The 18309-nt window shown below is 44.4% G+C and overlaps 1 protein-coding gene across 5 annotated transcripts in view; it reads right to left on the bottom strand.

Annotated features, from left to right (window-relative positions):
- TEX264 (testis expressed 264, ER-phagy receptor) overlaps window positions 1–18309 on the bottom strand; it is a 271615-nt gene that overhangs the window by 223464 nt on the left and 29842 nt on the right. Inside the window, exons 1-4 of one of the 5 annotated variants that reach the window (XM_084839686.1) lie at window positions 8340–8543; window positions 7066–7158; window positions 3604–3680; window positions 2019–2307 (exon numbers count right to left, since the gene is read on the bottom strand). In XM_084839686.1, the coding sequence (XP_084695812.1) occupies window positions 2019–2276 (258 nt within the window). In that variant the 5' untranslated portion in view covers window positions 2277–2307; window positions 3604–3680; window positions 7066–7158; window positions 8340–8543. Of the gene's footprint in view, window positions 1–2018; window positions 2308–3603; window positions 3681–6514; window positions 6638–7065; window positions 7159–8339; window positions 8710–18309 lie in introns of those variants that run through there. The other 4 variants (XM_084839682.1, XM_084839683.1, XM_084839684.1 and 1 more) reach the window with 4 other exon arrangements.

Here is an 18309-nt window from a genome sequence, read left to right as displayed (position 1 = left end):
TGATTTCCCAGACGGCCACGGCCCCTTCCCCTGGCCTCACACCCTGCCACTGATGGTTGGTGGTTTCCCAGCTTTTGCACAGTTTTCCCCATCCTAGAAATTTGAAACGCCTTTCCTAAGGCTTAATTACTCACAATAAGAGCTTTTAAGTAATAATATGATGGTATTTTTGTCATTTTGTCCCTGACCCTTTGGCCCCCCTCACTTCTGGAATGCAGCCCCCAGAGCTTCTCTGAAACTGAATTTGGTCCTTGGGCTAAAAAAGATGAATCAGACAGTGATATGACCTTCCAAATGTCTCTGAGCCACAGGCAACCACCACTTCGTTTTACAGGAAAATCTTGCCATTTCATTCAGACCTCACGATTCCATAGAAAACTGAGAGTGATAAAATACACAATATAACTCTCACATGCTTTCAAGCTTGCAGAGTCAGAAAGGTTCAACAGAATGAAGAAGAGATAACGCTGTTATCCATACAGATTATCAGAGAGTAAAGGCTGCATTACAACCCAATGGGACAGTATGACAACCTATTTGTTACTTTAGCCTTTGAGACCTTAGTCTTTTCCAGTGGTATGCGATGTAAAATAAAGGATCAACATTTAAAAACTGTAATTAGACCACAATCTCCCAATGATGAAGAAAATTCTCAGTTTATTAACATTTTGTCCACATTAGAAATCCACAGGAACCGGGGGGGGGGGGGGGGGGCGCTACTGCCATTCTGCCAAGGTATCCAAAACAGTTTCCCATTTTAAAATACTAAAACAAAGAAGTGTTACTACAAATAGAACAGAGTTCTCTCAGGCCAACTAAAACCTCTTCAGGAACTGATGGCATGAGCTCCCTGGCCAGGGCTTCCTCCCTTCTGCCTTTCCTTAGGGCCCAGAGGTCTTCATAAGAATAGTCCAGCTGGATCAGACCACAGATCCACCTAGTCCAGAATTTGGTTGCCAACAGGGACTAGCCAAATACCTCTTGAAAGCTTTCAAGCATGGCGAGAAGGTAATAGCCCTCCCTGTTGTTTGTGCCAAGCAGCTGATATTCAAAGGCAAACTGCCTCTGAACACTGGAAAAGCCATGACAAAGCTATCCAAATCCTCAACAACCAACACCCAAACTTTGCCCTCAGCAATAAAGTATGGAAGCCATGCAGTTTGTAAAATTTTCTTAATCTGCAATACCCTAGACTTTCACAAAATTTGGACTATTTTGACAAGGCTGGTGGTGGCACATCAAGGAAGGGAAGCACAAATCAGTTGGGAGGGCAACAGAGACAGAAAAGGGTTATGGAAGAGCAAAGAACAATGACATTACAGGTGTGAAAGCTCTGCTCTTCAGAAGTGTGAGCCATGCTGAAGACTCCAATCCAAACATTTTCAATCTCAATTTTCTGAGGGTCAGGGACTTGCTTTTCTTAATAAAATGAATACCTCAATTCTCAGGAAGCTTAAAGGAGGGATGGGCAACTTGTGGCAATCCAGATGTTTTGGCCTACAACTCCCAGGGTCCTTCATCACTGGCTATGCTGGTTAGGGCTGATGAGAGTTGTAAGCCAAAACATCTGGAGGGCCACAAGTTACCCATCCCTGGCTTAAAGTTTCTGCAGCATGTAACAAAACCAAGGTACCAAATACAAATGGCTCCTACACATGGAACCAGCTTGGAACCATATGGAACCAGCATGGTATACATTCCAAAAATGAAAAGTGTCAGGGTGGTGTCAGGTTAGGGCTGGGAAGATCCAAGTTCAAATCCCCGATTTCCCAAATACTCGCTGGGAGACCTTGGGCCAGTCATTCTCCTTCAGCCTAATCTACATCACATGTTGTTGTGATGATAAAATTGAGTGGGAGAAGAACCACTTATATCTCCTTGTGCTCCTGCAAGATATAAATGTAGTAAATAAAGATCAAATCAATCAGAAAATACCTTTGCTTTGTTCCCAAGTACTGGCTATGTTCTCAGTGATGTATTCACTGACAAACCAAGGAGGAACTCTCACTGTGACTTACCGTGTGAGGATTGTCATAATAGACAGCGATGGAGCACAGCTTTGGAGAGATGCTGCAGCTCTCCGTAAACAGCCTTCCATTCTCGCCATAAGGCCCCACCTGGAATTTGTATGCCACCATGATGTTGCCAATGGGGGGCAAACCAGCACTCACAACCACTTCTGAGAAGAGTCCCGAATAGACAGCAAATCCAAAGAGCGTCAGCAGCAGAAGCACAACCAGTGCCCCGAACAATCCAATCAGCAGCCAGTCCGTCATGACTCCTGGTGGCTCAAACTGCAGGTATGAACTAACAACAAGAGAGGAGGACAAAGATCAGACATTGCCATTACAAACTACTTTTTCCTAAAGTTATGCATAAGTTTAGGGTAGGCTCTCACACACACACACAAATAAATTATTTCATAATAGCGTTAATGAACCTACTTTGATTTTTAAACCAAATTCAGATGTGGACCTTTAATGGACCTACTCTGAAAAAAAACAATTCCACTTTAGCAACTGTTTGTTCAGTTTGACAAGGAACAAAAGAGTAGGCTTGCTACTATCCACCCTGGTGAGATTAGCCAAAAGGGCAAAAGCAGCTATAAAAAAAGAAATCTGCCCTTGAAAAATATCACTTAATTTTGTGATAGTATCTTACTGGAAAAAATGTGCTGCCCCTAGTCTAAATTCATGGACACAAACACGAGCAGCCTGAGTTACTTTCTTACAGCTCCTATACTGAGCTTATTAGGTTCTTAATGAACTCGGCATTTGTATTTTAAGAATACATGTTTCCAGTCCCTAAGACATTTGAAGAAAAGCTCATAAACACTATAATTTCATCAATAAGACAGGGCAAATATTATGATTATGTAAAATCCTAAGACGCTGAACGATACAGGCCCTAATTGTCTTCAAGATCTGCTTCAAAATATCTGACTGTTAATATGAATACAGCAGGGAACTGTTGTTCAGTGATCCTGTCATCATGCCTCATGTAGGCAATGAACCTTTACTGTGGATAGGCATCGTAGTGCAAAATTCTTTCTCCCTTCAAATCACCTTTGTTCCTCCCTCCTCACATTTAAAACTGCCTATATACTAACTCAGCCTTCCCCAAACTGATGCCCTCCAGATGTGATGGACTGCAACTCCCAGCATGCCCCAGCCAGCTGAGAATTGTAGTCCAACACATCTGGAGTGCACCACATTGGAGAAGGCTGTACTAATGTATGTATTCTCCAGGGGAAGAAACTACATATTTCTGTTAGGCCTGTCTTTTCCATTACCCTATGATTTTAGTTTTTTAAAGATCAAACTACACATACACGCAAGCGCATGTAACCCAACCTTATTGCCTTCCCAACTCCGGAAAGGTTGTTTCATGATGTGGCAATCTGGAGGGAGAAGCAACAGCAATAAAAAGGGGCGAAGACTCACTGAATCCTTTCCCCACCAACTCACATTAGTAATTAATGGGGTTTCAATTGTATTTGTCGTTACTTTTATATGCACATACTTTCTAACTAAGTGAAGTATGTGCACAGTATATAAACACAATGATTAACACTTCATCCCATGAAAGATACTTCGTACTAACCTGAAAATCAGCAGAACAGACTGCCTAGCAATAGGTCATTATATTTCCCAAGGATCTTTGAGCCAGGATTTGCTTCTCTGAAAGAGAAGGAAGTAAGTTCTTATTGAAGTGTCCTATTTTCCCGAGATCACATTCAGTAGAACTGCACCACAACCAATGTGCATTGCTTTCCCAGCGTATTGATTTATTATTTATTTCCAACATTTGTCTGCCACCCCAATGCAAAGTTCTCTGGGTAGCTTACAATAAACAAGCATAAAAATAACTTCAATACAAAGTCCAGATTTTAAAACTAAGACCCAGACTACATGAGTTATTTAAAAGGCCCAGGTGAACAAAAAGGTCTTCACTCAGTGCCAAAAAGACTACAGGGATGGCACCAACCAAAGCTCTCTGGGAACACTGTTCCTTAACTGGGGTGCTACTATCGAAAGGCCCTCTCCCTGGTAGTTGCCTTCCACGCTTCATTCAGCGGGGGCACTTGGAGTAGAATCTCTAAAGATGATCTTAAGGTTCAAATAGGTACATATGAGAGAAGGTGGCCTTTCATGCCCAAGCCATTTAGGGCCTTAAAGATTAAAGTCAGTACTTTAAAGTGGGCCTGGAAATGGACTGGGAACCAATGCAGTTAACAAAGGACAGGTATAATATAGTCAAACTGCCCAGTTCAAGTTAGTAACCTAACACCCCTATTTTGGACCAACTGCAGTTTCTGAACTGTTTTTAAAAGCAGCCCCATGTACAGTGATTGCAAGAGAGCATGGGTAACTGTGGGCAAGCTATCTCCACCCAGGTAATATGAGAGCTGGCATATCAGTGGAAGCTGATAAAAACTGCTTCGAGCCACAAGGGTCACTTGAACCTCTAATGCTGGATCAATGACTGTGAACCTGAATGTTTAGTGTAAACCCAACCAGGACAGGCTGAACACAAGGGGCACTGTGTTCAGACTTACCTAGTGGTTCCCATCTCTGTTTCCCTCACAATGCCAATGGAGGGCCATTTTCAGGAGACAAGCAGTGGGTGAGTGCTTAACCCTTTCCTTACCCACCAATTCTCTCCTGCAAAGGTCCAACAGTCATTTTTAGGCATTTTGTTCCCAGCCAAGCTTCAAAACCATAAGAAAGCCTAGTTGGGAGAAAAACACTATTAAGTTCACAAATACTTGTTTGCAAGCATAGTAAGCTTTCATGATTTTCATTTTAACTTCCCCACCACAGCAAAACTGTCCACAGAGCCATGCACCCAAATCCAAGTAAGGAGATCTACACTTTTCACTTCCTGGATCAGAAACCAGGAGTAAGTTGGATGCACATATGAACACACATCTGAGTGTAGATCCCTATCTTCACTGCATTGCTTTCAGCAGTAGACATATTTGGATGCCAGAGCCAGCCCTTCCGTGAGGCAGGAGGGGACGGGAAGGGTCACAAGGCAGCGACGTACTCTCCTGCCTCAGGTGGCAGGACAGCTTGCACCAGCATGGCTGGATAAACATCCAAACACATATCCCACGAAAAACTACACAATGCAGTAGGGACAGATGGCATTCCACACCCAATTTACACCCATGGTTCCAGATGCAGAAATTGAGCTGCAGAGGGATGGTTATTTCCACACAGACCTCCTGAGTTGGCGCAGGGTAAGGAAGCTTGCCAAGGTGAGGAAGGATAAAATAAAGGGAAATATCCTCTTTGCCATGCTCCTCATACCCCCTTTGCAAAAAAAATTACAAAAAATGCAGGCCATATAGGAAGTGACCTGCTGGATCAGACCAAAGGCCAGCCATATCTAGTCCAGCATCCAATTTAGCAGCCAACCAGACGCCCCAATGAGAAGCCCACAAGCAGGACATTAAAATGTAACCAAAAAAAGGGCAGCATTACTGTACACACAGTGACCTTTTTCCCCCAAGATCTATATGTGTCTATACTGTAATTACAAAAGTGGTAGCCCATACTATCAAATTAAGTTTAACTCTGCAATATTATTTAAATGTACTTGGGAATAAGTCCCGATGAACTCAGTGGGTTTACTTCTGAGTAAACATGCTGAAACTGGGCTTAAGTATCATATACAACACCCATTTGCCTGCATTTATTCAGTGGCTTTAGTAATTCAGAAACTTTTAAAGCTGGTAAAAGGTAAATGTGAAAATATTTATTACAGGTAAAACAGATAAAGGGGCTTTTAAAAAAAAAACACCGTATCAGCATTAAGACTTTCTATTCCCTTAAATAATAAAATGAGTACACACTTCATTCTCTGATTTATAATGGTTTATTTAGGTTCCCAAAAAGTCTCCCTTCTAGGTGCTGCCCAGCTCCAGACCTACTTACCCTCAGCAGGGTTACTGCATCATCCCCAACCTGGTGCCCTCTAGATGGCATGGACTACAAATCCTATTATCTCTCCTCACTGGCCATTCTGGCTGGGGCTGATGGTAGTTAAACTCCAAAACATGCGGAGGGCACCACATTTGGGAAGGTATCTTAACCATCATGGATTGTCTTTGACAAGAATGGCAGGATAGCATTTTGATAAAATGAATAAAATTAGAGAAAAGGCAAAATGCCAGTTATTTAAGTTGCAGTTTAAATTCCAATTTAATACTGTATTGTACCATTTGTCACTGCCTAACTAGGTTTTGCATTCCCGTGTAATGATTATGATGCAACCCCCGTTCTTCTGCGTTTTAACCCATGTAGACAGATCATGTTTTTATTTCTAATTCTTAAACCTGAGTGTGAAAAACCAGGGACAACCAAGAATATATTCCCAAGACACAACATAATCTAGACAAATGAAAGACAGAAACTTTACTCTAAAGAACAGAAACAGACAAGGCTACTACCACCTGTGATGTATGATAAGCAAAAAATGTCTCTAATTGATCACTTCAGTTGCTGACCTTGGCTATTTGCAAGTGAAATCTGCAACAAACTCACATTCATCCCTCCCTCTTCTGAGAGCTGTTTCAGTTCTCCCAACTGATTCTGTTTATTTCAGCTGCATTCTACTTCCTGGTTCATGTGAACCAGCTTGATGAGATCACAATGCTCGTGCACGGCTCATAGAGCCAGCATGCACTTTTACAACCATTCCTTAAAGAACCAGGGATGCTTTTACTGAGAACTTTGGAGCAGTTTTTCTTCTGAAGCAATCCTGCCTGTACGTTATCATGATGCTATGGAGGAACATGATCAAAACAGCAAATGTTTACGAGAGAATATTACATGGAAAAGGGGAGCTTTTGCTCCTTTTAGAAGCTATCAACTCCACCTACATGAACCATAATCCTCTGTTTGTGATCTCTCTAGTGCTAATTGTCATGACACAAACAGATTATTACCACTGCAGGCAAAGACTAAAGGACCAGAGTAGAATGAACCTATAGGACTAGTCCACAGTATGATCAAAACAGCAGTACTGGTTAAAACCAGGTGATTCGGAGTTGCTCACCCAGTTTTCCTAGCCAGCACAAACAGGGATTTTCCATTCAAATGTCATCTGTGATAGCCAGTGCTCACTGCATACTCCCAAGACCAGACCTAACTGAACAACAGGACAGTTGGAAAGGCATTATTTCAATAGTGTTAGATCAACTAAATTCTCCCTGCATCTCCCCAAGTTTCAAGCTCACTCAATAATATTGGAAATTTTGCAACACTTTACTCATCTCTGACTGCGACTCTTGTAGCAAAGTGAATAACTGTGAATCTAACCTGTTTTTCAAAATAAGAGTAGTGCTTTGAGCCTATGCACTTCCAAGGAAAAGCTCCAGAACAAGAAGTTCTGAAACCAGAAAGCAATTGTTTTTAAGCAAATTAAAATGTTGAGAGAACACTCAGTTATATTCATGATGGAGAGCAAATTCAAATAGTCAAGGTTGGCAATTACTGGCAAATTAAGCCTGCAATCCTGTATACATTTACCTGGGAGTAGGCTCCACTGAACTAACTGGGGCTTACTTCTGAATAAATATGCTTATAATTGCACTACATGGCTGCAATCTGATGCATACTTCCAAGTAAATATGCAAAAGATGAATTAAGTAGATGTTGACAAGGAGGTGGGTTGCCAAGCCACCTATCTAGGCTGGGGGTAAAGTTGATGTGCCTTTAACAGCTGTGTGTGACAATCAGAATTCAGCAGCAAAAGCTCTGGCCAGCGTGCAGCTGCGTGTTGACTAAAACTTAAAATAGGCCGAATTTCCACTTGTCACATAGCTGCTAAAAGCACGGGGGCTTTTAAGAAATGTCAGAAATAACGTAAACTCTCAGAATGGCAGGCACTATGATGGTGCATAATACAAAGCTGTCCATAAAGGAAGCGTAGGGGTTGACAACAGGTTATTGGAGAAAGCAAAAATAGGAAACCTGAGACCCTCGTTTGCCTCTCAGTCATTTAGCTCTTCCCCAGATACTGGACTGCTGAAACAAATTCAAGGGTTATTGGGGTTGGTAGCTTTTGTTTTTTAAGGGCACCCCCCCCCGCCCTCACGCGCGCCACCATATGTCAATCACTTCCCCTCGACAGAAAACAGATTCCGCTGGGATCGCCTCCGTTTTGGCCCTTCCCACTTCTCCTTCTCAGCCACGACCCCCCACCCCCCGCAGCATCCAGCGAGTGGGACCTCCTCAGCGCGTCCTCCTCCCCCGCTACCACCACCCCGGGCTCCCTGCGAGGCTCCCGCCATTTCCCTGCTGCGTGTCCCCCTCCCGCCCCCAACTCACCCCCCACAGCTGTCGGGCGCGGAGCCGGCTCGGCGCTCAAGTGGCAGCTCCCGGCTCGGTCACGGGCTGAGGAGACAGTCGGGGGCGCGCCCAGCTCCGCGGGTGGAAGGCGCGCCCAAGAGCGCGCCACGACGGGCAGAGCCTCGCGGGATAGGGTGGAGCTCGGCCGACGCGGGAGAGGCAGGCCGGGCGGCTCGCTCAGTCGCCGGCAGCCGCGTCCCCGACGAGAGGCAGGCGGAAGGAGCCGCTTGCGCGAGGGCTGTTGGCCCGGGCAGTGCCCCACGCTGGTCCTCCTCACCACCGCAGAGAAGGCGGGAAGAGGAAGAACCGGCGGACGGCGTTCCTCCCCAGGCGATGGCTAGGCTGGCTCGTAGTAGCCGAGGGGCCGTTTCCCCTGGTTCACGAAAGGGGGCTGGGTTTTTGCTAGCCGCAGAGTGCCTGAGCGCGGCGTGGCGGGGGAAATGGTTTCCCCTTTCCTGTGGCTATAACCGGCCGCAGGTGAAGCCTGCCTCCGCCTCGTCAGTCCCGTGCAAGGATAAGCTTCATTCCTGCCTGTCTTTATTTCCCAGGCATTTCTCTGGGAGAGGGTAATTTTTGTTATTAACGCTATAGTAAAGAGCTCACTCAACTACTGTGTATATATTGGAAGTGTAGCCCAATTCCATGCATCTTTACTCAACGGTAAGCCCCACTGTGTTCAGCAGAGCTTATTCCCAAGTGCAGAACATAAAGAGACTTAATAACATTTCTACTTCTCAAAGTAAATCTACCATAACAATCACTGCAATCCACCATTTTACTAGATACGTTTATTATGTATTTATTTGATAGATTTAGGGCGCAATCCTATGGCCGCTAGTCAGTGGCTAGATGGCCACAGGATATGTGGGTTCCCAGACAATCGACCCTACGCCCCGCACTGCCTCACGGGCAGCTCAGAATGGCCCCATGCTCACTCGGAGGAGGAGCAGCAAAAATGGAGCATTCTGAGGGGCTTTCCGGGGCGGGGAAGGTAGAAATGCCAGTATGACACATTCTGTGTGTCATTCAGCAGCCACCTCCCCCGCTCCAGCTCCACCTTCCCGTGGCTAGACAGCCAAATCAGCTATCTAGCCACAAATCCAGGGCAGCTGAAGCACGGAGGGGATGATCCCCTCTGTGCTTCTCCTGCCCTGTATTGGATAGATGGTCACCTCCAAGTTCAGAGGCAATCACCTGTCCCCACAGGATTGCGCCCTTAATGTCACAGGGTGGTTTACAACAATCCAATACCAACTAACACAGTTCCAGTTTATATGCAAAATTGCCTCAGTTCTCTGTCTTGTTTGCACTTTTCCTCAAGTGTCCACCTACACATCCCTCTGTCTAGTGTCCCATCCCTATATAACATGAGTAGATAACTTGTCAGTAAAAACAAGACCTGGAGCTGACTGTGGCTCAGATCATGAGCTGCTTCTTGCAAAATTTCAGCTTAAATTGAAGAACGTAGGGAAAACCACTAAACCATTCAGGTATGACCTAAATCATATCCCTTATGAATATACAGTGGAGGTGAGGAATAGATTTCAGGGATTAGGCCTGATAGAGTGCCTGAGGAACTATGGACGGAGGTCCGTAACATTGTTCAGGAGGCAGCAACGAAATCCATCCCAAAGAAAAAGAAATGCAAGAAAGCCAAGTGGCTGTCTGATGAGGCTTTACAAGTAGCTGAGGAAAGAAGGGAAGCGAAAAGCAAGGGAGAAAGGGGAAGATATACCCAACTGAATGCAGAGTTCCAGAGAATAGCAAGGAGAGACAAGAAGGCCTTCTTAAATGAACAATGCAAATAAATTGAGGAAAACAATTGAATCAGAAAGACTAGAGATCTCTTCAGGAAAATCGGAGCTCTCAAGGGAACATTTTGTGCGAAGACGGGCATGATAAAGGACAAAGAAGGCAGGGACCTAACAGAAGCAGATGAGATTAAGAAGAGGTGGAAAGAATACACAGAAGAACTATACAGGAAAGATCTTAACGTCCCTGATAGCCATGATAGTGCAGTCACTGAACTTGAGCCGGACATCCTAGAGAGTGAAGTCAAATGGGCCTTAGGAAGCATTAGTAACAACAAAGCTAGCGGAGATGACAGTATTCCAGCTGAGCTATTTAAAATCCTAAAAGATGATGCTGTTGAAGTGCTGCATTCAATATGCCAACAAATTTGGAACACTCAACAGTGGCCACAAGACTGGAAAAGGTCAGTTTATATTCCAGTTCCAAAGAAGGGCAACGCCAAAGAGTTCAAACTACCGTACAATTGCGCTCATTTCACATGCCAGCAAGGTTATGCTCAAAATCCTACAAGCTAGGCTACAGCAGTATGTGAACCGAGAACTACCGGAAGTACAAGCTGGGTTCCGAAGAGGCAGAGGAACTAGAGATCAAATCGCCAACATTCGCTGGATCATGAAGAAAGCAAGAGAATTCCAGAAAAACGTCTATTTCTGCTTCATTGACTATGCTAAAGCCTTTGATTGTGTGGATCACAACAAACTGTGGCAAATTCTGAAAGAGATGGGAGTACCAGACCACCTTACCTGTCTCCTGAGAAACCTGTACAAGGGTCAAGAAGCAACAGTGAGAACCAGACATGGAACAACCGAGTGGTTCAAAACTGGGAAAGGAGTACGACAAGGCTGCATATTGTCGTCCTGCTTTTTTAACTTATATGCAGAGTACATCATGAGAAACGCTGGGATGGATGAATAACAGGTCGGAATTAAGATTGCCGGGACAATTATCAACAACCTCCGATATGCAGACGATACCACCCTAATGGCAGAAAGCGAAGAGGATCTCAAGAGCCTCTTGTTGAGGGTGAAAGTGGAGAGTGCAAAAGCTGGTTTGAAACTCAACATTAAAAAAACTAAGATCATGGCATCTGGCCCCATCACTTCCTGGCATATAGAAGGGGAAGAAATGGAAGCAGTGACAGATTTTACTTTCCTGGGCTCCAAGATCACCGCAGACGGTGACTGTAGCCATGAAATTAAAAGATGCTTGCTCCTTGGGAGGAAAGCTATGGCAAACCTAGACAGCATAGTAAGAAGCAGAGACATCACCTTGCCGACAAAAGTCCGTATAATCAAAGCTATGGTTTTCCCAGTGGTAACATATGGCTGTGAGAGCTGGACTATAAGGAAGCCTGAGCGCCGAAGAACTGATGCTTTCGAACTGTGGTGCTGGAGAAGACTCTTACGAGTCCCCTGGACTGCAAGGAGGTCAGATCAATCAATCCTAAAGGAAATCAACCCTGACTGCTCATTGGAAGGACAGATACTGAAGCTGAAGCTCAAATATTTTGGCCACCTAATGAGAAGAGAAAACTCCCCCTTGAAAAGACCCTGATGCTGGGAAAGATTGAAGGCAAAAGGAGAAGGGGACGGCAGACGATGAGATGGCTAGATAGCATCACCAATGCAATGAACATAAATTTGAGCACACTCCGGGAGAGAGCGGAGGTCAGGAAGGCCTGGCGTGCTATGGTCCATGGGGTCACGAAGAGTCGGACAGGACGACTTAACGACTGAACAACAAGATAATTTGTGGCCCTCCAGATGTTTTGGCTTACAACTCCCATCAGCTCTAGTCAGCATAGCCAATGGTGAGGGGAGTTGTAGGCCAAAACGTCTGGAGGACCACAAGTTATCTACTCCTGCTATATAACTTCCAGTAGCAGGGAGAGTCTTCATGGTTAAGTGTTCCCTTTATGCTCCAGATTGCCTACCCCTGGGTTATCTAAATCCACTGAGAAAAGAAGCAGTCCCCAGATGGTGAAATGAAAACCACTTGCTGAGCACATTTCCCCCCCTGTATTGGCCTTTCAACCCATTGTCATTTAAATTCTGTTGTAATAGGACTCAAACACAAAGGGAAAAGTACTAAAAAGCCCCAACCCCAGCTCATTTGTCACTTGAACTTTTGCCTGTTCTTTGTTCACATGCCATGCTTTTTGCAATAGGTAACTATCTGACTTATTTATCATGTGCATACATTACATGTGTTTTATCAAGACGGTGGTGGGCCAGAGAACACAGCATTGCTGGCAGAATCTACTAATTCCTGACTACCTTTCTACAACATTGACAGGCTTGACTGTGTTTTTGTGTCCCCTCAGCAGTAGCCACAATAGCTACATGAAGCTCTCCATTCCTTGCCCCCTTCAAAAATTATTTTTAATAAAAACCTTGCAAAATATTAGGGCGCCAGGTTCTCTTTCCTGTTCCTGGACCTTCCAAAGATAGACTGTTCAGCAAGCAGGAAGAGTTGGCTTTCTTCACACACAACTTTTATTCTGCTGTTCAGATGACTGTGTCCCTCAGATGTTTGCGGGCTCTTTTGATGAGGCTGTGACCCTCTAGGGCGTCTCCTGCACTAAATGCCCTTTGTTAAATAGATCGCAGATAATGAGCTATCAAATTACTCCCCTCCCCCTTGTGTTCTGCTTGAGTTCCCTCCATGAAGAGAGGAAAAGCCACAAGAAGAGAAGAAAGATAAATGAAAGATATGGAAGTCTCAGATATGGGGAGAAGGAGGGGGGAAAGGAAGCACGTGAAAAAGGGGGTCATTCGGTGTTTCTACATTAAGCGAAAAACCCGCAAAAACCCACATCCTTTCCGGAGCTTCCTGCTTTCAGTTTCTTTGCGGGATTATGGAGGGCTTCTTTACACGGCAGCCAAGTGGTTTGAACTGAGGGAGTATCTTCCTCCCTCCCTGGCATGGGTGCAAAGGGGGGGGGGTCTTGCTTTCGTAGCTTAACTTCTGCTGCACTGTTTTCTCTCAGCCCCCAGGAAACCACTGACTTACTTGTGAGTAGAGATAAAATCACACTATAAGTCTGCAATCCTGGGCACACTTACTTGGGAGGAAGCCCCACTGAACTTAATAGGGTGCTCTGAAACAACAAAAGACATTGCTTCTGAGCTTGGTGGGGTGGGGGATCAGATGTGTCTCCACTGCAGGGAGGCATTTTACCCTCTTCTGCCTCCAAATGAGAAACGCAGAGGCAGGAGATGCACTTGGAAGGCAATTCTTGCCCTCACACCTGTCAAATCTACTCGGGTCTCCTTGCCTGAAACCCTGCTCCCATCGTCAATGCCTTCATCATCCTGACCGCGCCCCAACATCTGAAAACAAATCCCCACAGAGCAGTTTCTTCCACTATGGGAAAATTTCATGTGAAAGTCATGGCGCTCCTGTTCCGAGGGCTGGAAAAAATACATTTTTTGCATTTGGGGAAAACATGGGATAGGCTGCGGAAAATGGCGGGAGACACCCTGGAGGATAATGGTGTCATCTAAAGAGCCTGCAAACTTCTGTGACATAGCCATTTCAATAGCAGGATAAAAGCTCCATGTGATGAATCTCATTGTGATCCTGCATTTATAATGGAAGCAGAAAGCCCCATTATAAATGCAGGATTTTAGGCTGGTGTAGAGATGCTCTAGAGGAAAAAGTTGCTTCCTGGCCCTGCCCAATCTTATGCCCACACAGACTTTTCCCCTTTCCTCTTGCTCTCTCCACTCTCAGCTTCTAACCTCACTATTTCTCCCCTCTACCTCTTTACCTTGCTGTTTCTCCCCCCATCCCCTTGCCTTGCTCCTTCTCCCGCCTCTACCCCTTTGCCTTGCTATTTCTCCCTCATTCCCAGCTTTCTCTCATTCTTCAAATACGCACAAAGAGCACCTTGCTGGGCAGGGACCCTGATGGCAGAGGACAAGGTAGGAATGCCAGATGGGGAATGGAGTGGCTGAGCCTGGGGTCAAGGCAGAGAAAACTTCAGTTCCTTTTGAGGCTGGGGGCATTTTCCTTTCCTTTGGGACTGGGAAAAGTGTGTGTGTGTGTGTGTGTGTGTGTGTACAGGATGAGCAGAGCAATCGTATGTACACCTACTCAGAAGTAATTCCCACTGACTTCCATGTAAGTATGCATAGGACTGCAACGTTAAATGGATATTTTGTTCTGCTACTACTGGGTCAAATATGTGGATTGGCTTTGGAGTTCAGACCCTTCCTCTGCTTTTACTCGGTTTTTTGGGTGAATTACTTGCTATTTGACTAGCCAGGCCCCCACAGCAGCCATTATGTGACTAGCTACATCCTCTGTGGGAGTCATTGTGGTGGTGCCCAGAGCAGTTTCTCAAATTCCCAAATGTGCCCACAGGCACAAAAAGCTTGGGGACCCCTGAGCTAGAATACTATCCATACCTTCCTATTACCTGCTCAGTCCCTTCACTGCCATTCAGCATAATCCTCCAGCTATACCCTCCCTCCTGATTAAAGCATGGGTTATTGTAATGCACCCTAAGTGGCACTGTGTCTAGACAGTCAGAAACTAGTTAGTTTAGAATGAAGTAGCTAGACTCCTTTTAGGGCTTCACCAATGGAAGTGGGGCTGTTAACCTTTAAGGCCCTAAACAACCTGGGTCCATAGTATTGTTTGTGTTGAGGCATAATTCAAAGAGCCATTTTTTTTATTTTTAAAGCCCTAAGTGACCTGGGTCTATGGTATCTCATGGGGCACTTTCTCCCTTATGTTCCCTCTTGGGCTCTATGATCCATCAATAATTTATTTTATATATGCTGTCCAATAACAAGTATTAGGTGGGTTACAAGTAAAAAAAAAATTGAAAACATCAAATGAAACATGCAATATGAAAATAACATTTAAAAGAGAATAAAACAACAAATTAAAAACAGCAACATAAAATAAAATTGGTCCAATAGAACTAAAAAGTACACACACACACAAACACACACACACATATATATATACATGACTGGAAAGCTTTGGAAAATAAAAAGATATTCACCTGGTGCCAACAAGACTATAATGTAAGTGCCAGGTGAACCCCATTGGGAAAGGTGTTCTGTTATAAAATTGCCAATACCGAGAAGGCCCTCCATCATATGTGCCATCAATCTGAGTTGCCTGGATAGCAGTAGTGAGATCTAAGGTCTTTTTGTTTGTGGCACCCTGGCATCTCTTTTCTAAGGAAGTTTACCTGGTTGATCTCCAACCTTTAAAAAGCTAGTTAAAACTGGTCTTTCAGTACTTGGTGTGTGTACTAATGGTTCCTATTGCTGGGCTTTGGGGTGATTAATTTATAACGTGATAGATTTTACTGATGATTATATATTGATTTTAGAACAAATTTTTAAAAATTGAGAGAGAGGTGGGGCCATTCCATCAGCCCTGCTGAAGACCACCACCATGAAAGCTCTCTGGGCAGTTCACAAAACTTAAAACCCTAAAATACAACATTATAAAATATAAAACCTTTGAAAGTTTAGAACAAAATGAAACAAGAGTAAAAAGCAACAGTAGGGAAAGTTCTAAAAATACAAGAACACACATTTAAAAACAAACTGAAGAACTAAAAAGCCTGGGAAAATAAAAAGGTCTTAAATGGGCACTGAAAAAGCCTCAATATAGGCACCAGGCGAGCCTCTCTGGAGTGGTTATTTCATAATGCAGGTGCCACAACCAAAAAAGCCCTCTTCTTAATAGCCACCCACCTCACCTCATTTGGTGGAGGCACCCAGAGGAGGATCTCTGAAGATGATCTTAGTATCTAGGGGAAGAGCTGATCCTTCAGGTAACTTTGCCCCAAGCCATTCAGAGCTTTAGTAGTTAATACCAGCACTTTGAATTGGATCCAGAAATGGACTGGAAGCCAGTGCAGATCACAGAGCATTGGTGTAATCATATCAACCAGTCCCCATTAACAATCTTGCTGCAATATTTTGGACTAGCTGGTTTCCAGATCATTTTCAAAGGCAGCCCCACAAAAAACATATTGTGGTAATCCAAACAAGAGGTTACCAGAGCATAGACTGAAATATAAATGCGAGTAATAAATAAAATAAACTTTAGCCAAGCTGTTTCTGTCTAAGCCAATAAAAGGTGCTCTGCACCATGGAGGTCACCTGTGCCTCCATTGACAATGCTAGATCCAAGATCATCCGCAGATTATGAACCTGATCCTTTAGGTGGAGTGAAACCCCTTCTAAGACAGGCTGAACACCACTTACGCTCCTCCTCCCTCAGCTATTACCATCAGCAGCCTTTCCAGCAGGCTATCCTGAGGGAAATGAGAGCAGGAAGCAGGGCCATTCCACCTTCCCTGCTGAAAGACTTAGGGCACAATCCTATAGCCACTGGACAGCGGCTATACGGCCATAGAATATTTAATTTTCTGGGAACCGAGCTCAGAGCCAGTGTTCCAAAGTCGGTTCTCAGAAAACCAACTCCCTGCTCCCTCCTATGTGGCATGGTTTGTCCCTGGCTCCGCACTTGGAAGAGCAGCATGGAGCGGGGGAAAAGGGGGAGTTCCTGGGGAGGGAAAGGGACAGCGGAAGTGCCGTTATGACGCTCCCTATGTGCCATCCGGCCCCCCCCTCCCCACACTGAGGCACCTTAGCTAGGCAGCTGAAATCAACCATCCAGCCGCAAATGCGGGGCAGCTGGAGGGCAGAGAAGAAGACCCCTCTGTGCTCCGGCTGCCCTGCAATGAATAGTCAGTTGCCTCCAAATTCAGAGGCAGCCAACTATCCTGATAGGATTGCACCCTTAATGTTGTTTTCCTCTTCCCTCCCCATTCCTTTTTCCATGTGTGTCATGTCTTTTTAGATTATAAGCCTGTCAGTAGGGACTTGTCTTGTTTTACTGACTATATGCAAGCTGCTTCAGGAGACCTTTTGGCAGAGAAGCAGGATAAAAATACTTTAAGGGTGCAATCCTATGCATGTTTAGACAGAGAAAGCTCCGACAGTTCTCAGCATGCCCCAGCCAGCCATGCTGGCTGGGGAATGCTTAGAGTTGTAGGACTTCTTTCTGTCTAAATAGGCATAGGATTGAACCTTAAGTAAATAAAATATCAACATCTTATACCGGGGGGGGGGGGGGGGAGAGATGATACACATGTATCGGAATAAGAGTTCCCTTTTAAAAAGAGCAATGCTAGCAAGTCCTTGTGTTAGCTCAGAGATGATGATCCACTTCAGACGATCACCTCTTAAGCCATGGTTTGAGTGATTGTCTGAAATGGGTCAAAATAAACTATGGGAAAGAGAATTATTGGTAACATGTTCTGATAATAGAAAGGAATCCTAGGCAATTGGAGAATTACTCAAATATAAGAAAGGACTGACCCCTCATGATGAAAGCTCTCAATAGCAACTAGAAAAACAATTGTAAAGCAAAAATAATATTTTGTGGGTGGATCCAGCAGAAGACTTAATAAAGAAAAAAAAAACATACATGTGCAAGAAGCAGGAATGACAATCCAAGAAAAAGTGAGCACAGTATCATTTTAAAATACGTCTATATTTCTATCACCAGCTTTGCTTTGGAAATTATTTCTCCCAAAGATTGGCATGAAACCAGTACATAAAGATCAGTGGCTCTCAAAATGCTTGCAAAAATGCTTACAAAACAGGCTATAATCCTGTGCACATTCATTTGGGAATAAGTTCTGTTAAATTTAGAGGAGCTTATGTCCAACTAATATGGTCCATGGGGTCACGAAGAGTTGGACACGACTGAACGACTGAACAACAACAACAAATGTCCAAGTAAACATGAATACGATCAAGCTGAGAGTTATTCAAACAAAGGGACCATGCCAAGCAAAGGCTATTTTTTTTACAATAATACTTATTTCAATTTGTTTTACAGTGGTGCACACAAACATCACGCTGTTCAGTTAGTGCCAGAGCCCTGCTACCAGCCCTGATAAAGATGAAACGAGGGGGAGAAGGAGCCACATTCTGGAGTCACATGTAGCTTTCAAGCTATGGTCAGGCTGCCCACAATCCAGCAATCAAAATGTAAGTCTGGAAATCAAGTGCCTTCTGTATTCAGTTCTCATAATCACATAATCCAGTTCTTTGATTTCCAGTCAGTAATACTAGGGATATTATGTCCTGTG

This window comes from Heloderma suspectum, chromosome 2 (genome assembly GCF_057233095.1).
Source record: "Heloderma suspectum isolate Gila_16-S chromosome 2, 16-S_ref, whole genome shotgun sequence".
In the NCBI taxonomy this organism is placed as follows: Eukaryota; Metazoa; Chordata; class Lepidosauria; order Squamata; family Helodermatidae; genus Heloderma; species Heloderma suspectum.
This window is presented reverse-complemented; position numbering and strand designations above follow the sequence as displayed.